At 49.1% G+C, this 19,101-nt stretch overlaps 1 protein-coding gene across 1 annotated transcript in view; it reads right to left on the minus strand.

The window, feature by feature from the left end:
* Nucleotides 1–577: 577 nt before the first annotated feature.
* tmem120aa (transmembrane protein 120Aa) overlaps nucleotides 578–19,101 on the minus strand; it is a 74,986-nt gene continuing 56,462 nt past the window's right edge. Inside the window, exons 8-12 of the mRNA XM_072469247.1 lie at nucleotides 16,587–16,648; nucleotides 14,821–14,913; nucleotides 4,570–4,634; nucleotides 3,012–3,080; nucleotides 578–1,093 (exon numbers count right to left, since the gene is read on the minus strand). Coding sequence (XP_072325348.1) covers nucleotides 977–1,093; nucleotides 3,012–3,080; nucleotides 4,570–4,634; nucleotides 14,821–14,913; nucleotides 16,587–16,648 — 406 coding nt within the window. The 3' untranslated portion in view covers nucleotides 578–976. The remainder of the gene's footprint in view (nucleotides 1,094–3,011; nucleotides 3,081–4,569; nucleotides 4,635–14,820; nucleotides 14,914–16,586; nucleotides 16,649–19,101) is intronic.

Raw genomic sequence — 19,101 nt, forward strand, 5'->3', positions numbered from 1 at the left:
TCGGCATGGCCACCAATCTTGCCAACAGACTACCACGATTGTACCCACACGATATCAAGTGCCGTTTTCTCCATTGGTGTCAATTGGTAAAGGTTGACAACCCCACCGCCCATTCAAGCTGTCTCGTGTGTTATGAGCTCGCTCTTCCTGCAGGACAAGGGCAGAATGATATACGAGTAACCGACCCCCTCTCACCTATTCCAGCATCACACTGACATGAGATGACATGTTCCTCGGTGATTTCCCCTTCTCACTGAGCCCAAATGTGAGGATGGTTGGCCTCTCTGTGATGCAACTGGCCACCTGTTCTGATGATGATAGGGAGACCAAGGGGCATGCTGAGCCCAAATACTGCTGCCGCATGGAATTTGAGACCCATCATCCAGGGGCCACTTGCCACTCACCTTCCCAGACCTTCCGGGGCCATCGAACATCTGGTGACACTGACCCATGACCTCCATGCAATGCCTGTACTGCATACCAAATACGTTGTCTCTACTACTGACCTTTTATTCCCCCCCCCCCCGGTCCGTTTTGCAATATTTTTGTACCTGGTAAACAGAAGTGTTCAATGAAATGACACAAAAAAAAATCCTCTTTAATGTCCTGATGATTTTTCTTCAGGGCTGCGCACAGCAGTGTCCTGGAGATTGATCTTCAATTTCTGGAGACTCCTGAACACTTCTGGAGGGTTGGCAACCCCTGTTTCACATAGGAGGAACATAAGAGTGCGTCAGCAGTACAGTGGAGAGTGGGCCTGTACAATTTTATTTGGTGACTACTTTAGCAGAGTCAGATCTTAAATCAACATACTCCACATGCGCACACTTCCACAGCTCATCTGCTGCCCCTGGTGCCAAACTGGACAAGACAGACAATCACAGAAGAGGAAGAAGCGACAACACAAAACGGCTGCATTTCATCAGTACAAAACAATAATAGGACCAAATCTTCCTCTCTCTCTCTTCCTGGTCTTTCACAACTGTTTATTAACTTTTTCCTCCCTCTGTTTCTGCTTTTGGTAGATGACTCGAACTGTCGTCAGGAAATTTCCCAGGAAGAGAACGAGAAAGGCAAGGCCACACATGGAAACCTGCAAACAAACATGCAGCGAATGAGGCCAAGAACAAGAATCCAGGGTGGAAACAGCAATCGATTCTCACACAGTGGGACCCACCAGTTGCCTCAGTCTTTTGCTGGATATTGAAATACTGTCAGTTTTTTGCCAACCAATGAGTGGCCTAACCCACCGGTCTGCTCAGAAACAGTCACAACGCCAGCTTCACTCCACTGAACATGTAATTCCTGAAGGAACCATGTAATTATAATTATTGCTGGAACTAACTAGTCTGTGCAGAATGGAAGGGAGGATATTTAACTGGCTAATCTAGTTTGTAATGCTTTTGTTTTGTATTATTCCCAATTTTACGTCTTTTAAGATGTGTTTGCACTGGAAAGGGAGCAGAGGAGCGTCACCAGGATGTTGCCTAGGCACGAGCGTTTCAGCTCTGGAAAGAGACTGGGGCTGTTCACCTTAGAGCAGAGAAGGTTGAGGACGGACCCGAGGGGCAGAGATAGGGTAGTTAGGAAGGAACATTTCCCCTTAGTAGGGGAGTCAATAGCCAGGAGGCATAGATGTACAGTAAGGGGCAGGAGTTTTAGAGGGCACTTGAGGAAAATCCTTTTCATCCAGAGGATGGTGGGAATCTAGAACTCACTGGCTGAAAGAGTGAGTAGTAGAGGCAGGAACCCTCACAAACCCTCATAACAATTAATCACAGAATCGCTACTGTGCAGAAGGAGGCCATTCGGCACATCAAGTCTGCACCCACCCTCTGAAAGAACACTCCACCCAAGACTACTCCTCTTCCTTATCCCAATAACCCCTTAACCTGACCTATGCATATTTTCTGGGAACTAAGGGACAATTTAGCATGGCCACTCCACCAAAGAAACATTTAAGAGACATTTAGATGAGCACTTGAAACGCCACTGCATATAAGGGCTACAGACCAAATACTTGAAAATGGGTTGAGAATGGATAGGTGCTTGATGGCCAGCACAGTCACAATGGGCTGAAGGGCCTCTTTCTGTGCTGTAAAACTCTTATGAGTCTAGAGTTGGCGATGGGTTGAAATTACTATTAGTGTTGTCACTTAACTCATTCTATCCCAATTTCTCTCTCCACAATTTTAATGAACGTGTTAACCCCTTTATTTGAACTCTTCCTTTAAGACAACAAACCTTTGAATTAAGAATGGTAGAGGCCATTCGGCCCCTCAAGCCTGCTCCTCCATTCAATATGATCGCTGATCTGATTCTAGCCTCAACCATACATTCCTGCCTACCACCCGATAACCTTTCACTCCCTTGTTAATCAAGAATCTATCTACCTCGGCCTTAAAGATATTCAAAAGTTCCACTGCATTTTGAGAAAGAGAGTCCCAGAGACTCACAACCCTCTAAGAGAAGAAAGTTCTCCGAACCTCGGTCTGAAATGGGCAACTGGGTCAATTTGTTTGATATGGTCACAGATAGTAATTTCTACCCTATGGTTTGCACAATATAATCTCTTTTTGGCCACTACAGGAAGGGTGGGTAAGACCACCTATAGGTTCACAGAAATGTACAGCATTTCAGTATCTGGCTGTAGAACTGGTGGGTTCCACTGTCCCCACAATGAGAGGGATTACCCTGCGCACGATATTACCATCCCGTGGTCCAAATGAGGAATGCACAGAGATACAGCTCAAACTACCCAACCAACCACAAGGCTCAAAATCACATCCGTCCACATTAGAAACTGAGTTCACAGCTTTCTCTCCCTCTCTCTCTCCGCAGTCAGGGTTTTTACATTTACCTGCACTGGAAGATTTCATTCCTGAAGCTAAAACCCAAGGCAAATTTCCAAAAGTGTGTATTGATCAGTTTGCTGCATAAGGCTCACACTCTAGGAGGAGTTTTTCCCATGGTATTCAGTGGGGGAAAAAACTCTCACAAACCGTGCTTACCTGCCACTCCTTGCAGTCTTGGTGGTTCGTTAGTTTGAACAAGGTGATTGCATTATAAAACTGCCAGAACTGCAAAGGCAAGAAAAATGTTAGGTGAATGAACAGCATTTCCGGGCTAGCTCGCCGCTAACAGGTAAGCTCTGTTGGATAAGTGAACATTAATGTTGTGTAATAATCAAGGTGCATTATCCACAGTTGAGACTATTAATTGCTGGCAGAGTGAAAGGTGAGGAGCACGTTCCACCCAATCTGCTGTGTCCAAGCTGCTAAGGGACACCATGTGAGGTTTGGATCTCATTTTCAGCTTTTACCCACTCTGATTTCCTTCCCTCTTTCCTCACTCTTCTCAAAGCTGTTGATTTTATTGGCTCAGTTGGCTGGCCGCTGGTTCGTGATGCAGAGCGAGGCCAGCAGCACGGATTCAATCCCCGTACCGGCTGAGGTGATTATGAAGGCCCCGCTTTCCCAGCCATGCTCCCCGGCTGAGGTGTGGTGATCCTCAGATTAAATTACCACCAATCAGCTCTCCCCCTCAAATGGGAAAGCAGCCTAATGTCATTTGGGACTATGGCAACTTTACTTTATTAGTGATTAGGTGGATTGGCCGTGCGCTAAATTACCCCAGTGTCCAAAGGTGTGGTTAGCTGGGGTTATGGGGATAAGGTAGGGGAGTGGGCCTAGGTAGGGTGCTCTTTCAGACGGATGGTGCAGATTCAATAGGCCGAATGGCCTCCTTCTGCACTGTAGGGATTCTATGGTTCTATGGATTGCTACAAAGCCCAGCAGCCCCCTGAATGAGAGATGATCTTATTGAAACACAAGATTCTGAGGGTACTTGACAGGGTTGATGCCGAGATGATGTCTCCTCTCATGGGGAAATCTAGGGCTGGGGACAGTTTCAAAATTGGGGGTCTCCCGTTTTGGACAGAGGTAAGAGCGGCACGGTGGCATAGTGGTTAGTACTGCTGTCTCAAAGTACCAGGGACCCGGGTTCAATTACAGCCTCAGGTCACTGTCTGTGCGGAGTATGCACATTCTCCCCGTGACCGTGTGGGTTTCCTCCGGGTGCTCTGGTTTCCTCCCCCCAGTCCAAAGATGTGCAGGTTAGGTGGACTGGCCATGATAAATTGCTCTGGGTTTATTGGGTTACAGGGAGCGGGAGGACGAGTGGGCCGAGGTAGGGGGCTCTTTCAGAGGGTTGGTGCACACACGATGGGATGAATGACCTCCTTCTGCACTGTAGGGATTCTATGAGGGGCAACTTCTTTTCTCAGTGGGTTGCTAGAGTTTGGAATTCTCTTCCCCAGTGGAGGCTGAGTCACTGAATATATTCAAGGTTGAGTTGGATAGATTGCTGATCCTAATTAAGGGGCAATTTAGCATGGCCAATCCACCTACCCGGCACATCTTTGGGATGTGGGGGTGAGACCCACGCAGACACGGGGAGAATGTGCAATCTTCGCACAAGACAGTGATCTGTTGCTGGGATCAAACACCGGGTCCTCGGTGCTGCGAGGAACCACTGAGCCACGACGAGCAAATATTTCAAATTACTTACGTGACCAAAGAACAAGAATGGGAGAAGAAAAGTGAGGCCTCTCCACATCCACGACTGGAACCCTTCTGCAAATACAAAACCCCAATCCACAGTTAGTCCAGACTAGTGGAAGGCCATCGCTGCTGCTCACTAAGACCTTTCCCAGGTTAAATGTCCTTGGTTGCGTTTAGCTGAGCTCAACGGGAAAATATGTATTGGTCAAACTGCCTCATTCTCATCCATCAAATTGGAGACTAATAAAATGTACCATCTGGACGTCCGATAGAAAACCAGCTTCTGGCTATGGATCAAGTGCAAATGCATTCTAAGAATAGGGAGTGTGCTCACCCTGGTACAAAGGGTGATTTTTTTTCCCCCTCATTTGTTCTTGGAAGTGGGCGTCGCTGGCTAGGCCAGCATTTATTGCCCAATCCATGAGGGCATTTAAGAGTCAACCATATTTGTTCTGGGTCGGGAGTCACGTGTAGGCCAGGCTAGGTAAGAACAACAGATTTTCTCCCCATAAGGACATTAGTGAACCAGATGGGTTTTTATGACCATCTGCCCTGGTGGAATTCGAACCCCGGTACCCTGGATTACTAGTCCAGGGACAATTCCACTACGCCACTGCCTCTGTACAGTTCTGGTGTTTTCACAGGTCTACCCCTGTTCCAGGGATGGCGGGACTGTCTTATGAAGAGAGATTGGGCAAACTGGGCCTGTATTCTCTAGGACGTTTCCAAGAATGAGAGGTGATCTCATTGAATCCTAGCAAATACTTAAAGAAATCGACAGGTAATATTGCCAGAAAAGGTGGTAATATGTGGAATTCAGGGTGAAAAGAGTAGTGTTCCAATATATAAGGTCAGATTGGAAAGTCCACTGAAGAATGGTGAAGTGGTAGTAGGAGTAATAGAAAAACTATCTTGTCCAGGAATACAGTTTATCTTGGGTAATGATATAGCTTGATCGCAGGTGGGAATGGTGCCTACGGTGGTTGATAAGCCAATGGAAAATCAGACAGCTGAAGTGTTGAAGGACGAATATCCTGGGATTTTTCCGGATTGTGTAGTAACAAGGTCGCAACGTCACAGGTTAAGACAAGAGGAGAAATCAAAGAGTGAAGATAAAGTTTTTAAAAATATATATATTTTTTTTTATTGAAATATTTGTAAAATTTTTATAACAAAAACAGAAAAAGAACAATCAGCGTTAAACATTAACATAGTGCAAAAATAGATATTTCCCCGAATGGCTCTGTCTTCACTGACCACCAAAAATAACAAAAAACAAACAAACACAGCACTAACCTATCCCCGCCCCCCCCTCGGAAAGTTGCTACTGCCGACATTTTAAATTAAATTTCCCCAAGAAAGTCGACGAACGACTGCCAGCTCCGGGAGAAGCCTAACACTCATCCTCTTAAGGCAAACTTAATTTTCTCAAGGCTGAGAAACCCAGCCATGTCACTAACCCAGGTCTCTACACTCGGGGGTTTAGAGTCCCTCCACATTAACAAGATCCGTCTCCGGGCTACCAGGGAGGCAAGGGCCAGAACGCCAGCCTCTTCCACTCCCTGATCTCCCGGGTCTTCCAACACTCCAAAGATCGCCACCTCTGGACTCGGCACCACCCGTGTTCCCAGCACCTTGGACATTGCCCTTGCAAATCCCCGCCAGAACTCCTCAAGCTTCGGGCATGCCCAAAACATATGGACATGGTTTGCTGGGCTCCCCGCACACCTCGCACATCTGTCTTCTACCCAAAAAAACTTGCTCATCCTCGCTGCCGTCATGTGTGCCCGGTGCGCCACCTTAAACTGTATCAGACTGAGCCTGGCACATGACGAGGAGGAATTGACCCTACTTAGGGCTTCCGCCCACAGTTCCGGCTCTAACTCCCCTCCTAACTCCTCCTCCCACTTGCCTTTAAGCCCCTCCACCACCACCAGGTTTCCTCTGCCACCACCAGCTCCTGGTAGATATCCAACACCTTCCCCTCCCCCACCCAGGTACCGGACACTTCTCTGTCTTGTCTCCCCCCGTGGCTGCAGCAGCGGGAAGGCCACCACCTGTTTCTTCAGGAAGGCCCACACTTGCAAATATCTAAAGCCGATCCCTGGCAGCAATTTAAATTTGTCCTCTAGCGCCTGCAGGCTGGGAAAGCTCCCAACTATAAACAGGTCACCCATCCTCCTAATACCCGCCCTCTGCCAGCTCTGGAACCCACCATCCATCCTACCCGGCAGGAACCTGTGGTTGTTACATACCAGGGTCCAGACAGACGCTCCCTCCCACCCTCTTGTGTCTCCTCCACTGCCCCCAGATCTTCAGAGTCGCCACCACCACCGGACTTGTGGAGTAGTGGGCCGGCCAGAATGGCAGAGGTGCCGCTACCAGCGCTCCCAAACTGTGCCTTTGCATGACGCTGCCTCCAACCGCTCCCATGCCGACCCCTCCCCCAATACCCACTTCCTGATCATGGCAATGTTGGCAGCCCAGTAGTCATTGCAAAAGTTCGGCAGCGCCAACCCACCCTCCCCCCGACTGCGTTCCAGCAGCACTTTCTTCACTCGCGGGGTCTTGTTCGCCCACACAAATCCCGAGATGATCTTATTAACCCGCTTAAAAAACGCCTTAGGGATGAAGATGGGACGGCACTGGAATACAAATAGGAACCTGGGGGGGACCGTCATTTTCATGGTCTGTACCCTCCTCGCCAGTGACAGCGGGAGCATGTCCCATCTTTTAAAGTCCCCTTCCATTTGTTCCACCAGCCGGGTCAGATTAGGTTTATGCAACAAATCCCACTTCCGGGCCACCTGTACTCCCAGGTAGCGAAAGCTCTTCTCTACCCTCCTCAGCGGCAGCTCACTCAGTCTCTTCTCCTGTCCTTTAGCCTGGATCACAAACAGCTCGCTCTTCCCCACGTTCAGTTTATACCCCGAGAAACTGCCAAATTCCCTTAAGATCCGCATGATCTCCCCCATCCCCTCCAGTGGGTCCGGGATATACAGGAGGAGATCATCCGCGTAGATCGAGACCCGATGCCCCCCCCCACCCCGGGACCAGCCCCTGCCAGTTCCTTGAAGCTCTCAGTGCGATGGCCAGCGGCTCAATGGTTGGAGCAAATAATAACAGAGAAAGGGGACACCCTTGCCTCGTCCCCCGGTGCAATTTAAAATACTCCGACCTAAGCCGGTTCGTGCGCACGCTTGCCACAGGCACCTGGTACAGCAATCGCACCCATCGAATAAAGCCCTCACCAAACCCAAACCTATCCAGAGCTTCCCACAGGTACTCCCACTCCACCCGATCAAAAGCTTTCTCTGCATCCATCACTGCTACAACCTCTGCTTCCTCTCCTTCCGAGGGCATCAGAACAATATTTAAAAGCCGCCGCACATTAGCATTAAGTTGCCTGCCCTCAGCAAATCCTGTCTGGTCTTCCCCCATCACCCAGGGGACACAATCCTCTATCCTAATGGCCAAGATCTTCGCCAATAGCTTGGCATCCACATTTAGCAACGAGATTGGCCTGTAAGACCCACACTGATCAGGGTCCTTATCCCGTTTCAGAATAAGTGATATTGAAGCCTGTGACAGTGTAGGGGGGAGGATTCCCTTCTCTCTCACCTCATTAAAGGTCCTCAACAGTAGTGGGCTCAACATCTCTGAAAATATTTTTTTGAATTCCACTGGGAAGCCATCCAGCCCCGGAGCTTTGCGCGACTGCATGCCCTCCAGCCCCTTAATTTCTTCTATCTCGATCAGTGCCCCCAGCCCCTCCTCCATTCTTGGGAACTTCAACTGGTCCAGAAATTGCCTCATCCCTTCCGCACCCGCCAGGGGTTCCAACTCATATAGTTTGCTGTAGAATTCCTTAAAAACCTCATTCACCCCCTCCGGGTCTGAGGCCAAGTTGCCCTCCTTATTCTTTACTCCCACAGTCTCCCTGGCCGCCTCTCTCTTCCTAAGCTGGTGCGCCAGCATCCTGCTCGCCTTCTCCCCATATTCATACACTGCACCCCTAGCCTTCCTCAACTGTTCTACCGCTTTCCCTGTGGTCAACAATTCGCCTGAAGCTTGCGTCGCTCCCTCAGGAGTCCCGCGTCCGGGGCCTCCGCATATTTCCTATCAACCCGGAGTAACTCCTCCACCAATCTCTCCCTCTCCGCCCTTTCCTTTTTTTCTCTATGGGACCGGTTCGATATAAGTCCCCCTCTAATAACTGCCTTCAGGGCTTCCCAGACCGTCGCTGCCGATACCTCTCCCATGTCGTTTGTTTCCAAATAGTTCTGGATACTCTTATTCACCCGCCCGCAAATCACCTCTTCTGCTAACAACCCTACGTCTAGTCTCCACAGCGGACGCTGCCCTCTCTCCTCCCCAAGCCGCAAATCTATCCAGTGCGGGGCATGGTCCGAAACTGTAATCGCCGAGTATTCCGCCCTCGTCATCTTTGGGATCAACGTCCTGCCCAGAACAAAAAAATCAATACGGGAATAAACTTGGTGGACGTGGGAGAAGAAGGAAAACTCCTTTACCCTCGGCGTCCAGGGGTCTACCCCCCCCCCCCCCCCCCCCCCCCACCACCACCACCACCACCCATCTGTTCCATAAAGCCCTTCAGCTCCCTTGCTGCCGCCGGCCTCGTCCCTGTCCTGGATTTTGAGCGATCCAATTCAGGTTCAATGACCGTATTAAAGTCCCCTCCCATGACCAAGTTGTGTGACTCCAGGTCAGGGATTTTGCTTAACACACGCCTCATAAAATCCACATCATCCCAGTTTGGGGCATAGACATTCACGAGCACCACTCGGACCCCCTCCAGCTTCCCACTCACCATGATATACCGACCCCCTTTATCAGCCACCATTCTCCCAGCCTCAAATGCCACTCGCTTGATCATCAGAATTGCTACCCCCCTGGTCTTCAAGTCCAGCCCTGAGTGGAACACCTGACCCACCCAACCCTTCCTTAATCTCATCTGATCCGAGACCTTCAGGTCTGTCTCCTGGAGCATTGCCATGTCTGCCTTTAGTCCCTTTAAATGCGCGAACACGCGTGCTCTCTTCACCCATTCAGGCCTCTCACGTTCCAAGTAATCAGCCTGGATTGGGGGGGGGGGTCTACCCCACTCCCCCCCCCCCCCCACCCCCCACACCCCTCTGCCGACTAGCCATCACCCTTGGCCAGCCCTGAGCCCACGACCCCCCGCTTCCCCGGGTGCCCCCTCAAGCAGCAGCCGCCCCCGACCCTCCTTTTATTCCCTGAAGTAAATTTCTCCCTTGCCCGCAGAGCAGCCATCCCATCCCCTTAACACCAAAAACCTAACCTCCCAAATCAAACACCAACTCAACACTAAGTCACCCCGCACCACGCTTCCGAGAGTGAGCTGATCCATGCTGACCCCGATAGCCCCCGCCCCTGGTGCCAGTCAGACTATCGCCCTACTGTTCGGGCCCTTCTCCCCACATAGAAAAAACCTATTTACAAGATCACATTCCCCAGTAAGTAAACATCAGCTCTCCCAAAGCCATTAGCATAACCAGAAAGCCAAACAGACACACTCACTTAAAACAGAACCCAGTCCCCTGAAGGATAGCGTAGCTTCAGGGACCCCTCCCTCCCCGTATCAACCACCTTCTGAACAAAGCGCCCTCCAACCGTCCCCCCAACCCGCTCTCTTGCCCGTGACTAACCACAATCTTATTTAAAACAGAACACAATTACAATCCGCCGCCTCCTCCCATCTTCGAAACATTAAGTGTCTCTTAACTCGAGTCCAACTTCTTCTCTTTAATAAATGTCCAAACATCATCTGGCGACTCAAAATAATAGTGTCGGTCCTCGTGCGTTACCCACAGTCTCGCTGGGTATAACACCCCAAACTTCACCCCCTTCTTAAAAGAGGGTCACCTTTACCCGGTTGAACCCCGCACGTCTCTTGGCCAGCTCCGCTCCCAGGTTTTTATAGATGTGCACCTCACTATTCTCCCACTTGCTGCTCCGTTCCTTCTTGGCCCATCGCAGGACACGCTCCTTGTCTGAAAATCGGTGGAAATGGACCACCATGGCCCTTGGCAGGTCGTTCGCCTTGGGTTTCCTTGCGAGGGCTCTGTGGGCTCCATCCAGCTCCAGGGGCCGAGGGAAAGTCCCCACTCCCATCAACGACTACAGCACACTCGCCACATATGCTCCCGCATCTGATCCTTCAATACCTTCAGGAAGGCCAACGATTCTTAAATTCTGCCTCCCGGTTCTGTTCTCCAGCTCCTCCTGCATCTGCTTGTGGCGGTCCTCTAGCACCTCCACCTATGCTCCAGCACAGTTATCTCGTCCTCTTTGTTGGAGAGTTTTAATTCGATCTCCTGGATCGCTTTCCCCTGGCTGCCTGAGTCGCGACCATTTGGTCGATCGATGCTTTCATCGGGTCAAGCGTATCCCTTTTTAGCTCAGCAAAGCAACTCTTGAAAAACTCCATCTGTTGTTCCTTCGGCCAGTGAACCGCCGCTCCCTGGTCCTTGCCTTCTGCAATGCTTCGCCACACTGCCAGCTCCCCTCGTTTCCCTCTGTCGGGACTAATGTGTTTCACACGGCCACTTCTGGTCCAGCTATCCATACACCGGGGGGGAAATCCTCCTTACTGATGCTAACTCCACCGATTTATTTCATAAAGTCCACAAAAATCCGGGAAAAAAGGTCCGAAAGTCGGATTCAGGCGGGAGCTATCGAATGTGCGACCTACTCCTCCATGGCCGCCACCGGAAGTCGAGTGAAGATAAAGTTGAAGTTCAATTATCAGAAAGGATTTTTGATCAGATGGTTGGAAAAGAACAAGAACAGGTGGAGGATGAGGTGGATATTTTTAGTTCAGGAAGATTGGCGCAGTTACAACAGAAAGATACAGAAATAAAACGGATGTATCAGAAAGCATACACGGAAGAGGAATCGGAGTGTATACCAGAGTGTTATTACCGTAAAAATGATATCTTGATGAGAAAATGGAGACCTTTACATATGCAGGCAGATGAAAAGTGGGCGGAAGTTCAAGTGGTATTGCCGGTAGGGTATAGAAAGGAGGTGTTGCGAGTTGCACAGGAGTTATACAAAATACAAAATAGAAAGTACAAAAACATTTTTATTGGCCTGGACTACACATGTCAAGTGATAGGGAAACCTCAGGCAGTGATAAAACCAGCACCCTTAATGCCCATTCCAGCATTTGAGGAGCCTTTTACTAGGGTCTTAATTGATTGCGTAGGACCGCTTCCTAAAATGAAAAGTGGGAATCAATATCTTTTGACGATAATGGATGTGTCTACTAGGTTTCCAGAAGCCATTCCAGTACGTAATATTACAGCTAAAAAGATTGTGGAGGGTTACTTAAATTCTTTACTAGATATGGACTATCCACAGAAATACAATCGGATCATGGATCAAATTGTACCTCAAGGTTATTCAAAGAAGTTATGGATAGCTTAGGAATAAAACAATTTAAATCAGATGTGTACCATCCAGAATCGCAAGGAGTGTTAGAAAGGTGGCATCAGACATTAAAGACAATGTTGAAGGCTTATTGTCAAGATTATCCAGAGGATTGGGATAAAGGAATTCCATTCGTACTGTTTGCAATTAGGGATGCACCTAACGAGTCAACCAAATTCAGTCCTTTTGAACTAATTTTTGGTCATGAGGTAAGAGGACCACTTAAATTGATTAAGGAAAAATTGGTGAGTGAGAAATCGGAACTTACATTATTGGATTACCTGTCAAATTTTAGGAGATTTCAACTTTTGTGACTCCAGATGGTATATACCATTTCAAAGTTATGCCATTTGGCATGAAAAACGCCCCACATTTCAACGGTTAACTAACAAAGTCATTTCAGGATTACCCAATTGTGTGGTATACATCGACGATCTGGCAATTTTCAGCCAGACATGGAAAGAACATTTAAAACATCTGATGGAGTTATTCGATCGACTTCAGGAGGTGGGTTTGGTGATAAACCTAGCCAAAAGTGAATTTGGAAAAACCCAAGTCATTTTCCTGGGCCATACAATTGGACAGGGTCGAATGGTCCCACGGGATGTGAAAACAAAAGATATTGGGGAGTTTCCAATACCCTCAACACAAAGGGAAATAATGCAATTTCTTGGCACAAGTGGATTTGATTGAACATTTGTGCCAAATCTTTGCAGCGTGATTGCTCCACTGATGTACTTGCTGAAGAAACATCAAAAATTTCAGTGGACAGCGAAGTTTCAACAGGCATTTGACTGTCTGAAGGCTGTGTTAGCCAATGGTCCTGTGTTGGAGAATTACAAGGGGCTCTGTGATCGGATTGAACTACAATATCTGACTTTAAAGAACAATGCCGAGGTGTAGAGAAATCGATGGATCGTGCAGAGACCTTCTTGTCCAAAGTGACTGTCAATTGAGAGAGATTCCAATTGCAAGAAGAAGAACTAAAATGGACTCTGTTATTATAAATGTTTGCGTGTTTTGTTAAAACATATTTTCACTGTCAATATTTCTTAAAGGAAAGTTAAAAGGTGAAAAATGAAACCATCTTGAAGTTCTTGGATTTTTTTTTTTTCTTGGGGGCAGGTGTCATGTGAGAGTACCTTTAAGAAATGGGTGGCTGGTTTAGCACACTCGGCTAAATCGCTGGCTTTTAAAGCAGACCAAGGCAGGCCAGCAGCACGGTTCGATTCCCATACCAGCCTCCCTGAACAGGTGCCGGAATGTGGCGACTAGGGGCTTTTCACAGTAACTTCATTGAAGCCTACTTGTGACAATAAGCGATTTTCATTTCATTTCATTCATTTATCAAATAACTGTAATGATGTCAGAGTGTGGGTGGAACTGGGCTGTCTGTTGTACTTTCGCTTTGTGCTAGGAGCTACAGGGTGTGTTTAGTTTAGTTTTGCAGATTGGGAGTTGCATCCAGCCAAACCAGGTATAATTCTGATTTCTTTCTGCGTGAAAGGAATGTCTTCAAATCACTTGCTAATTTAAAAGTGATAACTGCTCTCAGTACTGAATTTAAACCTGGGGCTGGGTTCTCCCTCAATTGGCGGGGCAGCCCGTACCGGCGCCAAGAGCGGCGTGAATCACTCCGGCATCAGGCCACCCAGAAGTTGTGGAATCCTCCGTACTTCCGGTGGCTAGGCCGACGCTGGAGGGTTTGGCGCCGGGCCAACCGGCGCCGAAGGGCCGCCGCCGGCCGGCACGAGTTGCCGCATGCGCAGAACTGCCAGCGTGTTTCCTGCGCATGCGCAGGGGGTTTCTTCTCCACGCCAGCCATGGCGGAGCCTTACAGAGGCCGGCGCGGAGGGAAAAGGTGCCCCCACGGCACAGACCCACCCGCAGATCGGTGGGCCCCGATCGCAGGCCAGGCCACCGTGGACCATGGACCATGTCTATTTCACGCCGGCGGGACTGGCCGAAAAACAGGTGGCCGCTCGGCCCATTGGAGCCCGGAGAATTGCCGGGGGGCCTCTACCAACGGACCCCGACCCCGAGTATTCGGGAGCCGGCGTCGAAGCGGCGGGGCAGGATTCACGCCACGCCCCTGGGGATTCTCCGACCCGACCTGGGGGGGGAGGAGTCGGAGAATCCTGCCCCTGATGTCTCTGTTGAAGAGGATACTTGTCTTATGGATGGTGCAAGAAAAGATTAAGGGTTACTTATAGAGTACTGTATTCTTTGGGGGGAGTATTTGAATTGATAGTTGCTAAGATGTTTACTGTGTGTGTTTAAAAATGTTAACTGGATTCATAGAATAAACATTGTTTTTGTTTAAAAATACTCTTAGTTCTCTGTTGCATCACACGTGTAAAGTGGGCACTTGTGCTCCCCATAACCAAAATCTATTCCAAGTTATGGGTCAGGTGAACTCCATGATACACTTTGGGGTTCTCTAAACCCTGGCCAGTAATAATTTACAATGTTCCAGAATATCACCCATTCCGAGGGTTGTCATTGAAATGATCAACATCTAACTTTATCTAGATAACCTGTGTGTAAATTATTAAAGATTAATTAGCCACTAAAACTCTTTTTCAAAGTAATTTTCTAATTAGTTATCTAAACTAATGCAGATAATTAAATAGCAGAGCACAATTACATGGCATTAAATAGAACATACTGACTATTCAGACCTCGTGCTCTACACCAGTGTTAATGCTTTACTCAAACTCCCCCGCACCTTCTACCCCCCCCCCTGTTCATCTAACCCATTCAACAATTAGTGACAACTCACCTACGGTCAAGTCCATGTTATGTCTCTCTCCCAGGGCTCGGAGTCTGTACAGGCAACCACTCTGATAGTAATACTGCAGGAACTGCACAAAACCTGCACAGTACAAGCACAGCCAATGAATCAGGACCCAAGTAACGTGCAAACCCACAAAGCAACCTCTTTGCATACCTCCCACAACAGAGACTGTATGAATATTACTGCGCCCCTGTTGTATTACTGAAACGTGATGTAGAGTAGGAAGCTCAGCATATTTGGGATGGATTTTAGCAGAGTCGGGATGACTCCAGAGCCAATTAAAGATGGTGGGTGAGCCCCAATTCCAGGATTCCCACCCCTTTTCCTGGCACCAGCAATTTTCACTGGCGGGGTTCAAGTGAGCCCACACCCTGTCCTCTTGCTTTGGCTGGCTCAGGGGTGTCGTGAGCCATTATCTGGACTTGGGAACCTTATAAAAAGAAAGTTGAAAGGGTCTTATCCATAGACCCCCCCCCAGCCATGCCGCATAACCCCCAACATGCTCCACGCCAACTCAATGCCAACTCGTGCCTCCCCCAGCCAGGTTTCCACCTCTCCTCATTATGTTTGATTGGCTGGAAGGCCACGCCAATAAAAGCACGAGTCAGCAGGGATTCCGTCACCCTTATAGGGCAGAGAAAAGGACAATGTTTTTCTCTGAGGGCCGTGTGATTTTGGAACTCTGCCTCAGAAGGGCGTGGAGGCAGGGTCATTGAATATTTTTAAGGCAGAAGTAGATTGATTCCTTTGCCTAACAAGAATCAAAGGTTATCAGGGGCAAAGAATCCTTACAGTGCAGGAGGCGGCCATTCGGACCATTGAGTCTGCACTGACCCTCCGAAAGAGTACCCTGCCTAGACCCAATCCCCCACCCCATCCCCATAACCCCACCTAGGGGCAATTTAGCATGGCCAATCCACCTAACCTGAACACCTTTGGATTGTGAGGGGAAACCGCAGCACCCGGGGGAAACCCACGCAGACACAGGAAGAATGTGCAAACTCCACACAGACAGTCACCCGAGGCCGGAATTGAATCCAGGTCCCTAGCACTGTGCCACCCCGGTAGATGGGAATGTGGACTCAACCTCTGCTCCTTTTTGTATATTTGCATGTCTCTGACAATGCAGACTCATTACTATAGATACGCCAGTTAGATTGTTGCCTCATGCCTACAATCGCAACTTTCTGACCTCGAGGCCAAGGACAAGCTGAAATCATGTTGGTGTACAGAGACTCCTGTAAAAGATAGCTGCACAGTTAACACAGATCATCATTCACATTGTGCTGCTGTCAATCATGGAGGGGATTTTAAGCAGCTTTTCGTTGGGTCCTTTTGCGGAAGTGTTGCTAAATTATCGATCTTTTAAAACCATTGCTGTGTTTGGGCAGTCTGACTCCAGTTCCCAAAAGCACGGGACACAAGATTTCATCTAAAACCCAAGCCAGCGAATGGAGATAGTGACCAATGTGGGATACAGATAAACGTCACACTGAACAAACAGAATAAATGACATTTTACTCTGTCTAACTAATACTAACTGACCTTGGAGTAGGAACTCTAAACAGTCCCCATTTTGCTGAGTTTAACAAAGGTCCTCAAGTGTTAGTAATGACCGTGCGGAGGTCGGATACCTTGTATCAATGGGTGAAAGGGTGAGCAGTTCAAGAGGTGGGGGAAGAGCAGAGGAGATCAAGCAATCAGTTAAAGTACATATATAAAAAAGAGGAGGCAGCTTTGAAGTTACTTACTCTGATACATGGAAAACGAGAGAAACTGATTTCGAAATAGCTGGTACATTTTCGAATCTGGCCTGAAAAATAAAAGTCAATCTGCAATGAGGAGATCAATGTTAAAAAGGCATTTTCTGTCAGAAACCTGGGGCGTCATTCTCCGACCCCCCGCCGGGTCGGAAAATGGCCGTTGGCCGCCGTGAATCCCGCCCCCGCCCCCGCCGAAGTCTCCGCTCCCGGAGATTGGGCGGGGGCGGGAATCCGTCCGCGCCGGTTGGCGGGACCCCCCGCTGGATTCTCCGGCCCGTATGGGCCGAAGTCCCGTCCAGGAATTGCCTGTCCCGCCGACGTAAATCAAACCTGGTATTTACCGGCGGGACCAGGCGACGTGGGCGGGCTCCGGGGTCCTGGGGGGGGGGGGGGAGGGGGGGCGCGGGGCGATCTGACCCCGGGGGGTGCCCCCACGGTAGCCTGGCCCGCGATCGGGGCCCACCGATCCGCGGGCAGGCCTGTGCCGTGGGGGCACTCTTTCCCTTCCGCCTCCGCCACGGCCTCCACCATGGTGGAGGCGGAAGAGACTCTCCCCACTGCGCATGCGCGGGAAACTGACAGCGGCCGCTGACGCTCCCGCGCATGCGCTGGGAAACTGACAGCGGCCGAGGATGCTCCCGCGCATGCGCCGCATTTCCGCGCCAGCTGGCGGGGCAACAAACGCCATTTCCGCCAGCTGGCGGGGCGGAAATCCCTCCGGCGTCGGCCTAGCCCCTCAATGTTGGGGCTAGGCCGCCAAAGATGCGGAGACTTCCGCACCTTTGGGCCGGCGCGATGCCCGTCTGATTGGCGCCGGCTTTGGCGCCAGTCGGCGGGCATCCCGCCGTTGGGGGAGAATTTCGCCCCTGCTTCTGATCAGTTAAGCTCATTCTGCCGTTTGCGAATGAAACAAGTTTAAATAAAGGGTCAACGTGCTCAATTATCACCGGCCATCAAGGTCCACACCCCAAAGCGTAGATGCTGAAGCAACTGCATCCAGAACCCACTGCATTAAACACTCCCATCTCCCAAAGCCTCTGGGGAAAGACTCCCGTACACTTCCAAAAGCTGGGATTTGTTTTCAGAGCATGAATACTGCAGGGGCCAGAGGAGGAGGGTCCATTTGTATGGAAAATTGGAAAATCAAGGTTAAAGGAGAAGGTGAGAGTGCAGGTTAATGATGAGCCAAGGGCTCAGGAAGAGGAGAGAGTATAGAAAGCGGCAAGAATCCAACTTCAGGCATAGCAAAAAAAGGGTTCAACTATGAGAAGGGGGGTGGTCAACACAGGACTGAGGGTGTTGTACCTAAATGCACGCAGTATACGAAACAAGGTAAATGAGCTTGTTGCGCACATTGAAATTGGTCAGTACGATGTTGCGGGCATCACAGAGAAGTGGCTGCAATGGGATCCGGGCTGGGATCTAAATATCCAAGGATATGTATCCTATCGAAAGGACAGGCAGATGGGCAGAGGGGGTGGGGTTCCATTGCTGGTAAGAAATGAACTTAAATCGATAGCAAGAAGCGACATAGGATCAGAATTGTATGGGTAGAGTTGAGGAATTGCAACGGAAAAAACGACCCTGATGTGAATTATGTTATGACCCCCTAGCTGTAGTCAGGATATGGGACAGAAAATAAATCAGGAGATAGAAAAGATACAATAATCATGGTGGACTTCAATATTCAGGTGGACTGGGAAAATCAGGTTGGTAGCGGATCCCAAGAAAAGGAATTTGTGGAATGTCTAGGAGTTGGTTTTTTGGAGCAGCTTGTGTCAAAGCCTACTATGGAAAGGCAATTCTGGTTTTGGTGATGTGTAATGAGGCAGACTTGATTAGGGAAATTAAGGTGAAGGAACCCTTAGGGAGCAGTGACCACAATATGATAGAATGTTCCCTGCAGTTTGAGAGGGAGAAGCTGGAATCAGATGTAACGGTATTACAATTAAATAAGGATAACTACAAAGACATGCGGGAGGAGCTGGCCAGAGTTAATTGGAAAAGGAGCCTAGCAGGGAAGATAGTTGAACAGCAATGCAGGAGTTTTGGGGGGTTATTTGGGATGCACAACAGAAATTCATCCCAAGGAGGAGGAAACATGCTAAGGGGAGGACGAGGCAACCATGGCTGACGAGGGAAGTCAATGACAGCATACAAGCAAAGGACAATGCGGTGAGGATTAGTGGGAAGCCTTTAAAACCAAGCAAAGGACAACTAAAAAAGCAATAAGGGGAAAGAAGATGAAATAGGAGTGTAAACTAGCTAGTAATATAAAAGAGGATTGCAAGAGCTTTTTTCGATATATAACCGGTAAGAGAGAGAGGCAAGAATGAACATTGGACCACTGGAAAATGAGGCTGGAGAAGTAGTAGACGAGGGAACAAAGAAATGGCAGAGGAACTGAATAGTTACTTTGCATCAGTCTTCACAGTGGAAGACATCAGTGGCATACTGGAACTTCAAGAGTGTCAGGGGACAGAGGTGAAGTGGCCATCACTAA

This window comes from Scyliorhinus torazame, chromosome 12, assembly GCF_047496885.1.
Source record: "Scyliorhinus torazame isolate Kashiwa2021f chromosome 12, sScyTor2.1, whole genome shotgun sequence".
Lineage (NCBI taxonomy): Eukaryota > Metazoa > Chordata > Chondrichthyes > Carcharhiniformes > Scyliorhinidae > Scyliorhinus > Scyliorhinus torazame.